At 50.0% G+C, this 18828-nt stretch overlaps 1 protein-coding gene across 1 annotated transcript; it reads left to right on the top strand.

Moving 5' to 3' along the window:
* The first annotated feature begins 8802 nt into the window (after positions 1 to 8802).
* On the top strand, positions 8803 to 10968 carry LOC125548917 (phospholipase A1 EG1, chloroplastic/mitochondrial). The gene has a single exon (XM_048712440.2). The coding sequence runs from the start codon at positions 8865 to 8867 to the stop codon at positions 10224 to 10226; it is 1362 nt and encodes a 453-aa protein (XP_048568397.2). The 5' UTR covers positions 8803 to 8864; the 3' UTR covers positions 10227 to 10968.
* The last annotated feature ends 7860 nt before the right edge of the window (positions 10969 to 18828 follow it).

The following is an 18828-nucleotide window of genomic DNA, read 5'->3' as shown; positions in this document are numbered from 1 at the left end:
GAAAGAACCAAGGAATCCTGCCTGGTGACGAGAAGCGTGGAAAGTTGTTATCCCAATACAAGAGGCGCCTTTCTGCTAGCTAGCTAGCTTGACATGGTGGAATATTATCCGGAAGAACCGACGAGGACCAATGCACGTACGTATGCCCAAAAGGTGGCCGGAGAAATATTATTCGATTTGATCGATCGATGCTGCCGCTGCTAATGATCCATATCCCTCCCTCCCTTTCCGTCTCCGACGTTGTCGAATCCGTCTGACGTAGCGAACTGGGACAAGTTGGCGGGTGGAAAGAAATACAGAAAGAAAAACCCAGTTCCCGCTTTCCTTTTTCTGCACCGGACGGCCTGGCCTGGCATGCACTGCAGTGCAGTGCAGGTGCCAAGAAGGTTCAGCTCCAGTTAACTCTCCGTATTGAACACCGCATATCTGTCGACCGAGCCTGGAAAATGGCACGGACCTGTCGCCTCCCTGGCCGTCCGGCAGGCAGGCATGCATTGCATGGCATGGCCGGCGGCGCGGGAAGCTTCGCCGCGTGTAACTTCTTCTCGGGGTTTTTTCACAATGCTACTCAGTATACCTAGGTTGTCAATTTTATCATCCTAATATAAATTATATAACACAAAAATTATACTATTTTGAAAATAAAACATCTGAAGTTTATATTGGTATACTTTTTGTAATATATGACTTGTATTAGTTTTCAAATTGACGATCTAGGGATATGTGCACGTTCTGTAAACTAAAAGAAAAGAGAGGGAGTAGCTGGTCTGGCAGGGTTCTGGACCGATCGCGGTAACTACAAAGGCTTGACCAAAAGGGAAAAGTGACCTGGGCGCTGGTTGGTTGGTGTGATACGCACGGGACGAGAGTTCATCCCGTCATCAAGCCGCTTTTAGGTGCGGTCTCGTCTTCATCTTAGCCAGCCAGCCAGCCGATCGGCGAGAGAGGAGGCCACTGGCCACGCCGGGAATCGGGCTCGCAGAAAGCGCATGGACGGTCAGGTGTTCGTAGTCTACAAGCGACGCCCCTAGCTTAGCTAAGCCACTAGGCCCACCAACCCACGATCGATACGGCGAAAGCCACACCTTAGTTCGTCCGTACGCGGCGGTGCAGGTGTCGACCGGGAGCGCGCCCAGAGCCCTCACGGGGCGCCCAGAGCGCGCCACCCGTTCGGCCGGGGCGCGCCCGGCCGGCGTGGAGCGCGCACACGGAATTACGGACGGCGCCGTTCAGACACACCTAAGCCAGCTGCATTGCCAGTCAACGCGCGCCGATCTCAGCTACGTGCGCGCGTATCCCATTCTCGCGTACGTGTTGCCGCCGCTGCTATGTGAACGAAATACGTAGAAGAATGGGACGCCGGACCGGTCCGTTGCATAGTTAATTCAACCGGACCGGTCCAGCGATACGGCATGGGGCCGAGATCGACCGACGAAGATCGAGCTGCGTCCAGTGCTTGCGGAGTCGTGCTGTGCGACGAAGAGCGAGACCCAGACGTGCCGTGCAGCAGCACAAGAGCAAGCAAGCAAGCTCGACCGGCTCCTCCAGGTCCGTCCGTCCGTCGGTCGGTCGGTCTCCCGTCCCGGGCGGGCGGCGGCGGCCCAAGTCGCGGCAGCCGCCGCCATGTTCTCACACGACCGAGCCGTATTCTACGCAAAACGAGCCGCACGCGCGCGTACGTGGCGCTCCCGGGGAGACCGCGACCCGTCCCTAGATCGGACGGACGGACGTTGACGCCGGCCGCTAGCTATAGCTAGCTGCCTGCACACCCGGCTCTCGGTCAAAGGGGGCCAATTAATGCGCTCGCCACGCCGCACCGCTTACGCTACTTAATGATGGCCCCAGCAAACAAATACTCCTCCCGCACATCACTGTTAGCGAGTGTACTAGTGTCATGCTTACAGCACTGCTCAACAAATACCATACATGATGCATCACTGTTAGCGAGTGTACTCTGGTAACATTTTTTTGGTTAGATGAAAGACAGGACGTTGCTCAATGAATGCGCTATAGGCAACCCTGTCCGGTCTCTGGCCAGCTCGCTAATGACAGGCTTATATTTTGTAGTCGCTCCTCCTGGCCGTTTGTGTGGCCCAAACGCGGTCTACGATCGCCGGACAGGAACCCCAGAAACCCCGGCGTCACCGACCTCGCCAACGCTCACGTACGTGTCAGCGCAGCTGTGCACGCACGCACGCACGCACGCACGCGCTGCTTTCTTGCTTGTTCAGACCGGGCGGCCGGCCGGCCTAGGTGTCAGTGACCCTTACGTGCGGAACTGAGCATGCTCTGCTGCGTTAACGTACGTGACGAGCCTACCAGGGGAAAAAGCGTACGTGATATACAGGCCGGCTGGGGTTAGACTAGAGTACTAGCTAGGCCAAGGTCGCCCGCGCCACGTACGTGTGCATGGTTCCGGCCGGGATCAGACGATACTTTTTGAATTTTGAATCAAGTTGATGAAATATATTGAGGATCCGCGTGACACGCGCGGTAGCAGCAAGCAGTCCGGGTGGTTCTCAGTTCCGGCTGACCGGCCGGCCGCACATGCATGCATGCGCTGCACGCGTACGTACGGGCCTGCATCTTGTTCCACGGCTGGTTGGAGCCGAGCCTAAATATTCGCAGGCGGCGGTTACCCGGGTCCAAAAGCTAAGCTAACTGGCTGATCGCCGTACGTGCTAGCTCCGTTAAGTTAATCGTCGTCTCACCTGACGTGTGACGCACACGCACCCGCCGGGCCTGGTGCAGTGCACCCATCGCCTCCCAGTTATGTCTAACCGGCCGGTCGCGATGGTCCCTAAAGAAACTTGGAAAACGCTCAAGTTGATCGTGGATCGTGGCCATGCATGGACCATGCGATATGCATGCATGCCCGCCCGGCCGCCGGGGGGGCGGGAGACGGACGTCGGCGTTGGCGGCGGCGGTGACTCGCTAGCTCGCTGGTTCCCGGCCCTTTCGGCCGGTCAATTCCGCCACCAGATTAACTGGCTGGCCGAGCCAAGCGGATCGCGATCGATCGATCGATCCACGGATCGGCGTCGACGTCGGCGAAGCCGCAGTAGAAACGCATCGATCGGATCATCATTTCCTCTGTTGCGGGCAAAGCGATTGATGGACGGCGACGCCGAGGGAAGGGGCCATCTCTTTCGTTTCCCTTTTCCTCTTGAAACCGAGCCATCTTCTTGCTTGCCAATTTGTATATTAATCACCTTATGCGCTAGCCTGGCTGGCTGAAAATCCGCCATGTCGACGCACCGCAGGAGACACGTCGACGTGTAGCCTCAGAGACGATCGGTCGCCTTCGTCTGTTGTCGTAGCAGTCTCGGCAGTATAGGACGTGCTGTAGATGGATAGCGCCCATGCACGCTACGCTCACGGATTAATTGCTCCATATATGATCGGTCTTTACGTTATCTGCGTACAAGTAATATGCGGTGTGAACCCTGTTCGATTGCAGTGACCAAGCCATCCAAGAGATCCTATATATGGGGCTACTTCATTTCATACGTACCATGGGCTCGACTCTTATCCAACTTTCTATTTATGAATAGGGGGGCTAGCTAGCTTCATTTTATACTATGGTTTCGACTCTTATCTAACTTTCTATTGTTCAATAGGGGGCTAGCTTCATTTTATACCATGGGGCTCGACTCTCATCTAACTTTCTATTGATAAATAGGGGGCTACGGAAGCATTTACCTAATTTGGCTGGTGTCAAAATGACGCCATTCGATTGGTGCCTGTATGGACCGAGCGCAGCAGTTTCGACTGTGGGTCGTAGATAGATAGATCCCATGCACACTACTACCTGAAGATGAGAGTAGTCAGATGGGGAACCAAACAGAAGTTGATGGGGAGGAAGATTGTAGCATGGCCGACAAGGTTGAAAATTGAGAAGATAGGTGGTGGTGTTTGAGTGCTTCAGCCCAAAACCTAGGGGGCCATGTGAGCATGAAATAATACAGCGTGGACATTATCATTCAATGTACGAAGGATGTGTGTCCAGCGTAGCCGTTTTGTTGTGAGATGTAAGGGCATGTGAGATGAAGATGGATGCCGTGTTGTGCAAAAGAGTCACGCGAAGCATGATTGTCGAACTCACGACCATTGTCGGTTTGAAAGGCTATGGTGTAGCATTGAAATTGGGTGGCAACAAAATCATAGAAACAAGAGAGAATAGAAAACACATCCGATTTACGTCGCAAAGGAAAAGTCCAAACATAGTGAAAGTAGTCATCTAGCAAAACTAAATAGTATTGAAACCTAGAAACACTTGTTATTGGAGAGGTCCAAACATCACCATGGACAAGAGCAAAAGGAAAATCAGCTTAGCTATCTGTCTGTTTGAAAGGTAAACGAATGTGTTTCCCCAATGTACAGGCATGACACGTTGTAGGGGGGTGATTCATTACAAGTAAAATCAAAGGAATAAATAGTCATAGAGAGAGCATCATGTCTCGGGTGGCCGAGGAGTTGGTGCCAAAGGTTGGTGGTGGTAGCAAGGAGAGCTTGAGGTCCGCTAATCAGCGTTTCCAACCTACATGCATCATGGGTTGGAAATTTGGAGGATGAGAATGTCTCTAAAGGTAAAAGTGTTTGTATGGTTAGTGATCAAGAGAAGGATCCTAACCAAGGATAACTTGTTTAGATGTGGTTATATGTCTAGAATGTAGGGTGTTAATCTTCGATTGCGGTGATGCATCCGTTCTGAGAGGATTAGTAGTAAGGTGTTGAATTTGATGTTTCCAGACTCCATTTTCATTGTGAAAATGGGGGCCATGAGGCCCCTTCTATTGAAAAAAAACATGTGTCATCGGCCCGCTCCTTTTGGCCTACCAACCAAGCCTGGCCGGAGAGCAATATAGGCTTATAGCAAGGTTTGTGCCCTCTCTCTCCAGTAGACTAGCTTGATAGGAGGGGACACCTCACCCATAGAAGTCGTGTTAAACACAATAATTCCCCCCTCATACATCGGTCACCATTGGCTCGCTAACACTAGCATTCTAGCCCACCGACCATGACCGACCACCTATCCCCGGACACCTAAACTCCGATGCCACTTGTTACGCATTCTTGGGTATGCTAACCAGCGTTTTCAATCCACATGCACTATTGCCCGCTCCATGAGCGTCTCAGCCCACCAACCATGCACAACCGGAGAGCAACACATGCTTATGCCAGGGTCTGGGTCCTCGGCCCCCCAAAAGACTAGCATGATAGGAGGGGACACCCTCACCCATATAAGTCGTGTCCAGTCTCCTCCCACTAATCGATTTGAGAGTAAACCCAACAATATTCCCACTTAACTTTTGCTCCTAGACCGGCGTGCGTGCATGCAACATATACCTTGCCGAGTACTACCACGTTTTCGTACCTCGGTATAGACTTTCCTGGGCGTCTATGAGATGACACTCGGCATACCCCATGCCGTTTCCCTTGTGGTGATAGAAACCACAGATTGTGAATCATTGGCGCTTAGTATAGTTCACAGCGCACAAACAAATGCTGAAGTACTCTCTCCATTGAGTCTTTTTTAGAGATTTTAATAAGGACTGCACACGGATGTATATACAATATTTTAGAGCGTAGGTCACTCATTTTGTTCCGTATGTAGTCCGCGTTGACATCTCTAAAAATGACTTATATTTAGAAGGAGAGGGAGTAAATCGAGACTCCGAGAGGCAAGGCAACTAGGCAAAGCGGTTTTCAGAGAGAGCACCAGCCGGAGAAGCAAAGGCTAGCTAGCAACAGCAAGCAAAAGTAAAAAAAAAGACACAGAAATTAAAAAAAAAATCATCTTAGCTTGTGCGTGCAGCATATACCTCGCCGCATGATCCGATCCGGCGGGATAGGCGGACGTCATCAGAGATTCAGAGGAAGTGGTAGCACGCGCGCGAGTCTTGGAGACAAACGAGGCCACGTCCTAGGGGTTCATGGCTATATACAGCACCCCCCGTCCCGGGCCCGCGGCATTGAATGTCCAAAGGGGGGCCTTTCATCGATCAGCGCATCGAATGTTCACCGGAGCCGGGGGCCGCTTCGGCCGTACACACGGCGATGGCGATGAGAGAAAGGGAGAGGGGGAAGATGTCAACGAGTGATGAGCGATGCCTACACCGCAGCGGCAACCGGCTACACGCCATCGCCAACCACACGGATGCCTACGCCGCAACCGAGTTCAACACCAGGTCAACACTCGCGCTACATGCCTGCATTTTTTATTGCTCGGCGTCCCTTTTGGCGCAATCAAGCAAGGCGAGTCCAGTCCCCCACTTAAATCCTCCTGTCCACCCTCCCAGCGGCAGCCCATCGCTCTGTTTTTCTTCGCCATCGCCGCTTAGGCGCTGGCTCGTGATACCACGTCGTACGCTATGAAAAACATAGTATATCCTATATACATCTATAATACCACTGCTACTATCTGACATGTTTTCTGAAATACCAATTGCATTTAGAAGCCTTTGTGCCGGCATAGCAATTGTTCCCCGTCATGTGTTAGCTAATCCTCCTATCACCAATTATAGGTTGTGTCGTAGTACAACGTAGTACTGCCTTCAAGGTGAAACATTTATTGGCCATCATTTTTGTGAAAACACGTTTTAAATTAAAATAATTGTGTACTATTTCTTAATAAATGCAATAATATATTCTCATGAAAAAATTGCAATGTTATTGAGTTCATGTTATCAGCATTGGTAAATTTTCGTAGGTACGGGCAAACTTGAATATTTAAAACACTAAAACGACCTGTATTACGGCGATGGATAGAGGTATTTAGGGCTTTGGGCTTGCCTTTTGAAGGCCATTTTGTTGTTGCAAATCTGGCCAAAACCCCAGCCTGGCGCGATAATTGTACATGTTTACTTGTTTCTAAACAATGTTGCATGTACCTGGTTCCGATCGAGATCATGCTTGCATCTCAGTTTTGTGGCATACTTATGTTACTATGAAGCCGCGCTAAGAGCCAAATGCTAGTCGTGACTGACGAAGTAGTTTTTTTTACCCTAAAAAACCGGCAACAAAGAGAACCATGAGTAAGTTAGTCTTGCTAAACCTCAGTCGACTGAGACTTGGTTAAGTCTCAGTCGATGCTATACTCGTAAGACCTTGCATTGAGATCCATGCAAAAAAATTCTTTTAGGTTTTACTCAGTTTTTGCTTTCTTACGTGTTATGACTTGATTGAGACTTTGTTTAAGTCTATGTCGACGGAGACCTAGCCACCCCTAAGTAATAAGCGGTAAAAAGTAGGGAGAAATTCAACTCACGTAGAGAAAGAAAGAAAGAAAGAAAAGAAGAAGACCAGCTAGCTAGTAGATGGATAGGGCAAGCAAAGGGACGTGGACGGGGCCACGTCGCTGGCGTTGACCCTCGGCGCCGCGCGGGAGGCAGCGTCGCGGTTGGGCGCTAAACGTCGCCTCCCCCGCGGCATTAATCCCCCCGCATTAGCAATGTCGTCGCGGCCTAAACCCTTTTCGCGGCAGACCTCGCCAGGCATGGGCCGGAGGCCAACCGCTAATCAAACCCCAAAGCGCGGCCGGCGGGGGCGTCCACGTACGCGGCGCGGCCCCGGGCGTGGACTCCCTTCGCCCACGTCGCCCCCGCGACGACCTCAACCGGCGCCCTTAATTGCGCCATTAATCGCCGAGGGACGGGCGAGCGATCGGGCGGAGCTTTTCGGCATCAATTCCGCCTCGCTCCGCCGTGGCGTAGGTCGTACTGCTGCCTACTGCCCCCCCTACGACGACCTCGGGCGCGGGTGGATGGAAGGAGTGATGGACGGTGACGGTGGCGCGGCGCACGTCCTCGCCGCCGTGCTGCACTCAACCGTGTCCCCGCTCCTGCCGTGCCGGTGTTCTGATCGGCGACTCCGTTGCAGGAGCTGCAGGGTTTACCAGCCCGCCATCAGTTCTTGTCAGCTTGCTCAGTTAAGCTGTCCTGACTGTAATTATTAAGCAATTGAGTAGCGTCTCGCTGACCAACAGAGAGTCTCTGAAAGGAAAGACCACCCCTTCAATTCAGTCTTGAGCCAAGTGCTGCTCTGCTTCCACTGAGGCGGCAGCAGCATATCCATCTGCCTGTCCTGACTGAAAACATGGTACCAGTTCGAATTTTTTTATGTGATCCTGAGAAACCAAGGCCGGGCAGGATCCAACCAATCTGAGATTCCGTTCCTCCCGGCCACGACTCATGAGTTGAATATAGGAGTATACGATTATGACCATGGACGCATCTATCTGTCTACCTATCTGTCAATCCCCAGCACCAATCCCAACACAAAGTACCCTGTCCAATTGTCCAAGCCATCGGTCGAGCAGTCAATCACCCGCCAAACATCTCCGACGGATGAAAACGATCTTTCCACGGCGGTCAAAAAATCCCCCGCGAGACGAGAATTACGTTTACGTACGCGTTCCAATCATCCGCCCAATCGCTCGCAGCAGCCGTCGTCGTCGTCGCAGTTCTTCTCCATTTCTCTGGGGTTTTTGCCAGTCGATCGAGGTGCGGTGTGGTGCGGGGAGGGGAGGGGAGGTTGCGCGGCTGTCATGGCCAAGTTGGTTATCATTCCGAAAAGGCGCGGCAGTGGCAGCTTCCGCTCCCTTCCTGACTGACGGGCTTGGAAAGTCACTCACTGTACCTTCTCTCTTCCCGCGAGCCGCACAACACGGATTGGGACATGCGTGCAAGCCACCGCAAGCCGAGTCGTCCCGCCCGCGGACCCTTTATATGCCCTCCCGCGCGCGCGCCCCATGCATCATCATCATCCTCGTCGCTGCCATTCTCTCCCCCCCCCCTCCGCTCCCCCGCTCCTCTATGGTCTTGGCGTTCCCACCGCCTCCATCGCGCCGCACCTGCTAGCTCATGGCCTTCGCGCCCGCCACCACCACCACCTCGATCGCAGCAGCAGCAGCAATGGCGCTCAAGCCGCAATGCGCCGGTCGTCAGCCGATGAGCCGCGCGGCGCGGTGCAGAGCGGCCGCGGCCTTGACGGCGGAGGGCTGCGCCTCGACGTCGGCGATCGCGGCGGCTCCGGTCGCGCCAAGACGCGGCGCGCGGAGGACGCCGTCCGTCGCGGGCATGTGGCGGCAGCTCCAGGGGTGCGACGACTGGGAGGGGCTGCTCGGGCTTGATGGCCCGGCGCCGGCGCTCCGGAGCGAGGTGGCGCGCTACGGCGAGCTGGTGGACGCCTGCTACAAGGCATTCGACCTCGACCGGGCCTCGCGACGGTACCTCAACTGCAAGTACGGCAAGGAGCGGATGCTGGAGGAGGTGGGCATGGCCGGCGCCGGGTACGAGGTGACCAAGTACATCTACGCGGCGCCGGACGTGATGACCGTGCCCACCATGGAGGCCTCCACCAGCGGGCGCGGCCGGTGGATCGGCTACGTGGCGGTGTCCACGGACGAGATGACCCGGCGGCTCGGGCGGCGGGACGTGCTGGTCTCGTTCCGCGGCACCGTCACCCCCGCCGAGTGGATGGCCAACTTCATGAGCTCCCTGGAGCCGGCGCGGCTGGACCCCTGCGACCCGCGCCCGGACGTCATGGTGGAGTCCGGCTTCCTGAGCCTCTACACCTCCGCCGACAAGACGTGCCGCTTCGGCGGCGCCGGCAGCTGCCGGGAGCAGCTCCTGCGCGAGGTGTCCCGCCTCGTGGACGCGCACTCCTCCTCCTCCAAGAAGCCGGGCGAGGAGGTGAGCGTGACCCTCGCCGGCCACAGCATGGGCAGCGCCCTGGCGCTGCTCCTCGCCTACGACCTGGCGGAGCTGGGCCTGAACCGCGCGGCGCCCGTGACCGTCTTCTCCTTCGGCGGGCCTCGGGTGGGCAACGCGGCGTTCAAGGCGCGGTGCGACGAGCTGGGCGTGAAGGCGCTCCGCGTGGCCAACGTCCACGACCCGATCACCAAGCTCCCGGGCATCCTCCTGAACGAGGCCACGACGGGGGTGCTCCGGCCGTGGCGCGCGTCCTGCTACACCCACGTCGGCGTGGAGCTCCCGCTCGACTACTTCAGCGCCCGCGCCCCCGCCGCCGTGCACGACCTCGGCACCTACATCGCATTGCTGAAGAAGCCGGCGGCCGCCGCCGGGGCGGCAGGCGACGGCGGCGGCGGCGGCGTGGTGGGCAAGGTGCTGGACTTCGTGGGGCGGCAGCGCGCCGGCGCATTGCAGTGGCAGTACGCGGCTCTGCAGATGGGCGGCCTCGTCCAGACCCTGGGGCTGATCTGACGACCTGGCCCCGCAAGACCACGCTCCGATTAGTTGATTACTAGCTTTACTAGTACTAGGAATTAACCTCTGATTTAACCGGCCGGCTACTGATCCTCGGCCAAGATGTTTGTGGTTCTTTCTGCCTGTACATACAAGTCGAGAGAGATCGCAAGCAAACACAGATTCTTTCGTTCCAATTTCATCTCATCTCATCGCCGTCGTGTTCTGCTTCTTCATCCTCGGGTCTGCTCTGCACACTGTGAGCAATGTGAGCCAGTGAACATCAGTTCCTCCAAGCATCCTTAATAATATATTTTTTAAAAGGGAAAGAGGTCCACCATCCATCCAATCCTCCAAGCTATAAACGGGAAAACCGACATGGCTTGTTCGGCTGGAAGATTTCCGTTGGAGTCGCCGAAAAAGAGGCACTCCTGGCCCGCCACGGAGATACGCGGGGGTGTGGGTGGGTCTGCCGAAACCCGGTGCCCGCGCCTGGCCGTTGGATCCGAAACGGACGGAGGGCGCGACGCGCTCGCCTAACTGAGCCGCCCGCTCGGTTCTGGCCGCGAAAAAACTCTTGGCGTACTACCGCGTCTGTGCTGCGGGTGGGCCAAGTCGAAATTCGTTGCTTGCGAGGACGGAGGACGTGACTCCGATGACGGTTTTTGTTTCTTTTCTGCGGGGAAAAGGGTCTGGCTCGCTCACGTAGCATGCGCGAGGATGCCTCCACGCATGTTTCCGTTTTCCGGAAACTGCCGTCCGCGGAATAATAGCAAGTACAGTACCAGTACGTACTACGTCATCAGACAAGTAAGGACATGTACAATGATGATGACATATGGATACAAATGCCTTATGACAAAAAATAGAGTTAAAAGCACTTGCTGAGAATATGATGGTTTGGTCCTAGAACTTGTAAAATGACCCTATTCAGTCCCACAACTTGCACCAAATGTGCAATTTTGGTCCTGGACTAATCACAGAACGACAATTGGACTCGTCAGGCCCGAGCCGGTCAGCACGCGCGTTTTTGCAAAACCATCACATTCTCAGCAAGTTCTAGGCCCCCCGGTTTGAGGCATCTACATTTATTTTTTTCTCCCCATTGCAAGCTATCATTAGTGGGCCTCATGAAGAAATACTGTAGAAAATAAAGACTATAGTACACATGCATATCTACTTTTCGCTCCAACCTTTTCCTTTTGATATCGGACCATATTTTTTTCTCTCCAAGCACCCGCCTTCTGCAGAGGATCCCATTTTCCTATCCAAACCTACTTTATCTGATATCCGATCTTACATGGCATGCGAGGCATCATCCTGTGGGTATGCATTGTACATGCCCTAATCGTGTCTCCAAGATAATCGAATAAACCTTATGCACCTTTTGCAGGATTCCAACTTGCTTTGTAGGAATACTGAAGACGTCTGTAAAAGAATTAACCCGCTTTCAACTTACATTTCAAGAGAATACACGATTCAATGATAAAAATAATAATGCTAGTCTGTTATGGTTCGAGAGGAGGTAGCGGGATCCACTCGAACACTACAGCGAAAATGTGTTGAATCAAGAGTAGATAGTAAGTGATTCCGTCCACACTTAGAAAAGGTCAAGCGGACACCGTCAGTAGTGCCTTGCGAAGAGCTTTACTTGAATAAATAGAAGGAACATCTATCCGACCAATTCGGAACAAAAAATAAAAAAGGAACATAGTTCCAATAAAGGAAACCCAGGGACCATATTCTTCTCCAATCTGAGTTTTGCTCAAGTCTCGAATAAACTCAAGGACATATTCAAAAAAAAATTGACCATCGGTCGGGATGGTTTGTGGATAACCGTACGTACTATGTCATCGGACAAGTAAACGCGTCTCCAAGATAATCGTTGAATAAACCATATGCACTTTTTGCAGGATTCCAAATTGCTTAGTAGGAATAATGATTGACTAAGCTTTATGGTGTAAAATTCCCGCAAAAAAAGAAAAGCCTACGCGGAAACCCAATTCGGCTCTTGGGAGCATATGCTCCGGCCCACCAAAAATGCTATCTGCAAATGTCGTACAAATTTGAGAAAAAGATACATGTGTTCACTGTCACACCAAAATGCTACCTGTAAATTTTTAGAACAAATATTAAGTATTTTGATCTATGCAAAAAAAAAACAAGTCGACATCCAAATGTTTCATTTTTCTGTTTTTTCATCGACGAAGCACCGTCATCTCGCTTCGTATGAAAATTGTCAAGCACTCTTGTTACACTAACAAGAACATCTACAAGAGGGATATCATTTTTAAAAAAAATAATATTTATTTTAAATTTACTGTTTATTAGGGAGCATATGCACCAAAACGGCCCTCCAAAGCTTACGGTATAAAAATGTTACAAGAAGGGTATTATATGTATATCTTCCCTATTTTCAGGGCGTGGCAATGTGTTTACCCTTATGGCTATGTTCACCGCTCGATACAGATGCCGTGTGTTATCCTCCTTTTCGGAAAAATTTACCCCTAAACGCAGAACACTCCATGTTTGTTTCTTTTTACAAAAAGCCTATTGATTGTGGACCTGGTTAGCAGAGCAGTCCTTTTCTCAGAAAATAGTGCTGGCCTTACCGCGGATACAAATGGCGGTTTTTTTCGAAAAATAAAAAAGAATACAAATGCAGGTTCGGATGAGACGAGACGCGGGACTCAAATTAATCAATGTAGCAAGGTAGCATGCATCCCAGTTAAGCATGGACGCCAAACTCCTATCCTGCTCCAATTGTATTGCGGTATGCCTGCTACTGCTCAGTCCGGGGCTTCCCGTGTACTACTTTCTATATGCCATTTTATCGTGATTCAGTTACACTATGGCCTTGTAGCCTGTTTTGTGTTTGCTCGCTGCAGGGTCGTTGTTGGCGAGCGACGTGGTGGTGGTGCGACTGGTTTGAAGTTGACGGTGGTTGTTCCCTGATGTTCACTGGGGTTCGGGACGGTGCCTTTGGTGCAGGTGTGCATGGTGAAGCGATCCGGGTGTAGACTCGGCTTCTTGATGCCCTTTAGCTTTGCCGACGGTGTTGCCGTTGTGATGAAGCCTCGGCTGCGTGTGACTCTTTGTCCGGATGGAGACTTGGTCGCTCATTGCCCTTCGGCTGCACCAATAGCCTTGAGTCATCATGGATGGCTTTGATTGATTAGAGCTTTTCGTCTATGCTGGTGGTGTTCTCTTGCAACTTGGGTTTAGTGGATGCCGGAGCGGCGGCTTCGGACGGTGGATGTACACCAAGGCGGTGGCCTCGGATCACAATGCATTCACAACTCTATGGGGCAGGACTATGCCTTTGCTTTGTGTGGGTGGCGACCTGATCCTGCGTGGGTAGCGAGTTCGTCGACCCAGTCAATCAACCCGAGGGGTCGGTTTGGCTGGTACGTCGAGGCAGCAGCCCCTGATTGTGGTGCATCGTTTGTGGTCTGCAGGCGTCTTGTGTAGCATGGGCTATAAAACGTCACTGTTGTGCAGTGATGTAGCTCGCCTTTCGAGTGGTGGAAGTCGGAGCGGCGGCTCCGGATTCAAGGATGTGTTTTTGTGCGGTTGTAGCCTTGTGTTGTGTGGTCGACGAGGCTTCGTCGCTTGTCGGTTTTTGGCCTAATTTTCCTTATAAATTGGGTTGTTATGTTAGTTTTAGGTTCGGTTTTTTTTATAAACTGAATCAAACTTTGGCATGTTAGTCACTTTGAGTATTATATTTAGGCGGGATTTTTTTCCCTGTGATTCTAAAAAGAAAAAAAACTCGATCTTTTGGTCACAATGATTGAATTCATGTGCATTTGAAAAGTACGGGCACGGAAACTGAGAAGACCGACGTTTCGATTCGTTCACACCGAAGTCTTATAATAGCCTTGTTTTGGTGCGTGTTCGAACTTGTTAACTCGTCACGGTGATGCTTGCCTATCCAATTCTGGAGTTCCTGGTTGCTTTCCACTCGGATTTTGTTCGTCCTACTCTTCTAAGCTACGCACCTTGTTTGATTATTTCTTAATTAGTTTTCCTTTTGATCCCTTCCCTGGATATATTATTTGTTTGTTCGGGATGAGATCACCCCTCCTGTCCGATCAAAACCAAAACGCAGAAAGATTAATATATAATAGGATCAAAACCAAAACGCAGAAAGATCAATATATACTTCCTCCGTCCCACAATATAAGAGCGCTTTTAACACTACACTAGTGTCAAAAACGTTTTTATATTTTGCGAAGAGGGAGTAATAGTTAATAGAAGGATCGCACAACTAGCGTTGGACAATCACAATACCCACCTTTCGGCAGACCACTGTGCATCGTTCTTGTTTGCTTTATACTTTGAAAAAAATGAGCGTACTTTGCTGTGTCGTTGGTGTTTTTTTAAATACTCCCGCTGTTTTAAATATAAAGTGTATGAATTTTTTGACAAGTCAAATCTCTTTAAGTTTGACCAAATTTATCGAGAAATTTATCAATATCCATAATATCAAAATGGTATCGTTAGATTCATCATGAAATGGATTTTTCATATTTTATTCATTAGAAATTGTGAATGTTGATATTTTTGGCTCTAAACTCGGTCAAAGTTAAATAAATCTGACTTTCCAAAAAAACAAATACACCTTATATTATAGAACTACGGAGCATTTGTTTTGGCAAGTGGGTGAGATGGTGGAGTGAGTTTTGCATTTATTTATAATACTCACGTGTTTGCACCAGGGGCTTTTACGTCTAAAACCAACGAAATTTCCCCTCCCAGCTCATGCGTTAATATTCATGCAAGAAAACTATACACCCTATATCAAGGAACGGAGGGAGTATGGATTTTGGTCTGCCTTCTGCGGTGTGATTTTGTTCTAAGTCCGTGTCTGCAAGTACTATTTTGGTGCTACAATATCGTATGTTGACGCTTCTTTTTTTAGATGGCAAGAGAGGGCGCAAGATTGGTATATTTTTATAGGCCGATTGCTTCCGATTGAATTTAAAATCATTGACCTAGCCAACTCATAAACCAAATCTAAAATTGAATACCCAGCCGAAGGAAAAAAGAACCTGCAAAGTTAAGGAGCATATAGTGAATGAAAGAAGTTGAATGAGAGAGCTTTTTGAGAAATTGTTGATCCGGCCAAAAACAGATGACCCAATCCTAAATTAAAGACCACAATTGATTGTGAGGTCTTTAAAATTAGAAAGCATAATGTATTTATAGGTAGATATATAAGAAATGTACGTCGTTTCAGTAAGTTTTCCAGATCATCACTGTACATAGGAGCAATTTCTGTTATTTTAGGAGTACTTGCTACAAGGAAAGATGGCGAATGTAAAATTTGAGGCATGTATATTGGGTCCATGAGAGCATCCCAATAGCTGCCCTGTTTCACGGCAGCAAAAATTGATTGGAGTAAAATTTACAGCATCAAAAGAGTGATTTTTATGGCACACAAAAAAGTCCATCTCCAACAGCTACCTCAAATAAGACACTTTGAACATGCAGACAATTTTGCGAAAGACACATTGCATAGTTCATTTTAAACATGCAATCATTGCAACAATTAAAACTAGATAAACATAGATAAAGATCACCCTACTACATGATTCCTAAACATCACTACTCGTCCGACTTATAGTCGATGTTGATAAAGTTCCAAAGTGTCATGGTCTCCTTATCAGAAGAATCCAACTCCTCCTCGCCCGACTCGAGGTTGATCATCATCGAGGAGTCAGCCTCGTCCTCCTTCTTGACATTATTCTTCTTCCTCTCATGGTCTCACTTCCAGAAGAATTCTATCTCATACTGGACATAATGCGGATTCTCCCCCACGAACCTCGCCATAATCTCTGCATCGCTCTCGCCGAGAACCATGCGTATATCCCTCTTCTTATTCTCCTCATTGCAGGGCACAATGGCCACCGACAGACCGACAAACATTTTAAACATCCAAACATTGTAATGAATAAAAATAGATAAACATAGACAAAGATCACCCTACTACTTGATTCCTAAATATTACTACTCGTTTGAGTTATAGTCAGTGTCAATAGAGTTCCAAAGCGTCATGGTCTCCTTAACAGAGGAGTCCAACTGCTCCTCCTCCTCCTCCCCTCCTCCTGATCGTCTGACTCAAGGTTAATCCCCGTCGAGGGGCCAACCCTGTCCTCCTTCTTGAGAACCTTTTTTTTCTCATGGTCTTGCTCTAGTAGAGTTTCACCTCGTGTTGCACGCACTATACATTCTTCGCCACGAACCTCGTCATAGCCTCTTCATCGTTCACATGGGGACAATGTGTATCTCTCTCTCTTCTTCTTCTTCTTCTCCTCATTGTAGGGCACACTGGTCACCGATGGACCGACAATTGTGATCACTAGGAAGTTCGACTCCTCGTGAACCGCTAAGCGGCGATGTCATAGGCGCGTGCAGCGATCTCCGCTATCAGGAACATGCGGAGTGAATACAGCTGGCTGTCAAATTGAAACTCGACATCAAAGTGGTACTGCCCTAGTACCGCAGGAATTCCTAAGAGGAATCACCCCTAAGCGGTAGTAGGACTGACACTTGGAATGGTGGTGCCAATCAAAATAGGGGAGCAGTACTACTGTTTTAGTTGTGCGGTACTACCGGTCAGACGGTTCTAGTCAGAGTAATGCTCCCACAAGGGGAGTGGTACTACTGCCTAGCATAGTGGTATTACCGGGTGTACATTTTTAGCACTTTGGTAGAATGTGGATCTTCCCTAGAAACTGTTTGGAAGGAATTGTGGGTGCAATATATGTTTTATGTATGTGCTTTGATTCCGCCCATACCTTCCAATGCGGACCCCCCTCTTAATAGTACGGATTTCCTACAACCAAAGAAATAAAAGCATCAAAGACAACATCTTTAATCTTTTCCTTCCCGAGGGGAACCTAACCGTCTCAAGCATACGGTTAGTCTACAAATTACCCTGTTCTCAACACCATAACACTTATATGGGGGGGACGCCCTTTCATAAAAACCAAAGGAAATTACTCTTGGGCAATCATGACAGCCTTCAAGTGGTTGGATATGGCAACTGTGAAGACTTCCCTCTTTGGTAGAATACTCGAAAGGGCCTCAGATTGGATTGTCACGAAACAGAGGTCTGCAACGGCGGAAAAATTAGGGTGTAAAAATCCTCAAGGGTTTCGACAGTATATAAAGACACATGTGAAAGAGCATGGTGCCCTCATGTTTGGTTTTGGTAATTGATGACGATCCCTATGGACTAATGGTTGCTTTGAGTTATACTTTAAGGTTTGTCCATAGGCAATGCTTGAAGACCATATGTTGGTTTCAAGGTTGAATGAAGAAGATTATGTGTTGACCAAGGTGTTATATGTTCAAGGACTTATCCAAAGATGGGTCATGTGAGAGTTGAGCCTATTCTTGAAGAAGAAGAAGATTGTATGAACATTCATGTCTACCTTCAAGACATCATCTTTATGAGGAGAGAAGAAAAGATACAATGTTGATCAAGACTAAGTAAAAAGAGTGATTCATGTTGATCAACACAAAAAGCGTGGAAGATGCATCGAGTGGGATCAAGTGATCCCATGGTATGGTAATCATTGTCCATTGCGCTTTGTGTACTAATTCATGGTCTACGTGAGTGTTCTTTGTGGGGTTATGTATGTTTTCATGAGCGCGCATCAAAAGAAAGATATCATATAACCCATGGAGGATGACATCACATGGTGATGTCATCAAGGTTGCGTTATGCAATTTCAAGTGGAGCATCATGAAGAGATCACATGCTTAAAGCTTGCCATCCATTGTGGTGACAGTGGACTTGTGAAGATGCCGAAGAGTGGCTCACCCATAGTGGAGTATGGGGGAGCAATCTACTAGTCTTCTTGGAGCCTATGCAATGAAGAAAGGCGGTCCAACTTGAGGAGGACAAGATCATCATCATCTAGCTCAAGTGGACTATGCGCAAGGTAAAGGTTTTTTTTCCTTGATAGCTTTTCCATTTTATCAGTCTCGTGGTGTTAGTTGGGAGACTGGGTTATAGGATCGATTGTCGTACTATCAAGGGGGCCTCTCAAGTGAGTAGCTTGATCGTATCGTTCGTAGAGAGCTCAAACCATTGCATCTTTGGCATCATCTTTCTTGGTTCTTGTTTGTGTTGGGGAACGTAGTAATTTCAAAAAAAATCGAGGGAGAGTTTCGTCAGCACGACGGCGTGATGACGGTGATGATGATATTACCGGAACAGGGCTTCGCCTAAGCACCGCTACGATATAACCGAGGTGGATTATGGTGGAGGGGGCACCGCACACGGTTAAAAGATCAATGATCAACTTGTGTGTCCATGGGGTGCCCCCACCCCCGTATATAAAGGAGTGGAGGAGGGGGAAGGCCGGCCCTCTCTATGGCGCGCCCAAGGGGAGTCCTACTCCCTCCGGGAGTAGGATTCCCCCCTTCCAAGTAGGAGTAGGAGAGGAAGGAAGGAGGAGAGAGGGAGGAAGGAAAGGGGGGCCGGCCCCCCTCCCAATTCGGATTGGGCTTGGGGGGCGCGCCTTCCTCTTTTCCCTTCCCTCTCCTCTATTCCACTAAGGCCCAATAAGGCCCATATACTCCCCAGGGGGTTCCGGTAACCTCC

This window comes from Triticum urartu, chromosome 3A (genome assembly GCF_056163025.1).
Source record: "Triticum urartu cultivar PI428250 chromosome 3A, HENAU_Tu73, whole genome shotgun sequence".
NCBI lineage: Eukaryota > Viridiplantae > Streptophyta > Magnoliopsida > Poales > Poaceae > Triticum > Triticum urartu.
The sequence above is the reverse complement of the archived record's forward strand: the minus strand, read 5'-3'. Positions and strand labels throughout refer to the sequence as shown.

What these genes read in the sequence shown, in the direction of transcription:
- LOC125548917 (XM_048712440.2), top strand. Translation starts at nt 8,865, where the DNA reads ATGGCCTTCGCGCCCGCCACCACCACCACCTCGATCGCAGCAGCAGCA.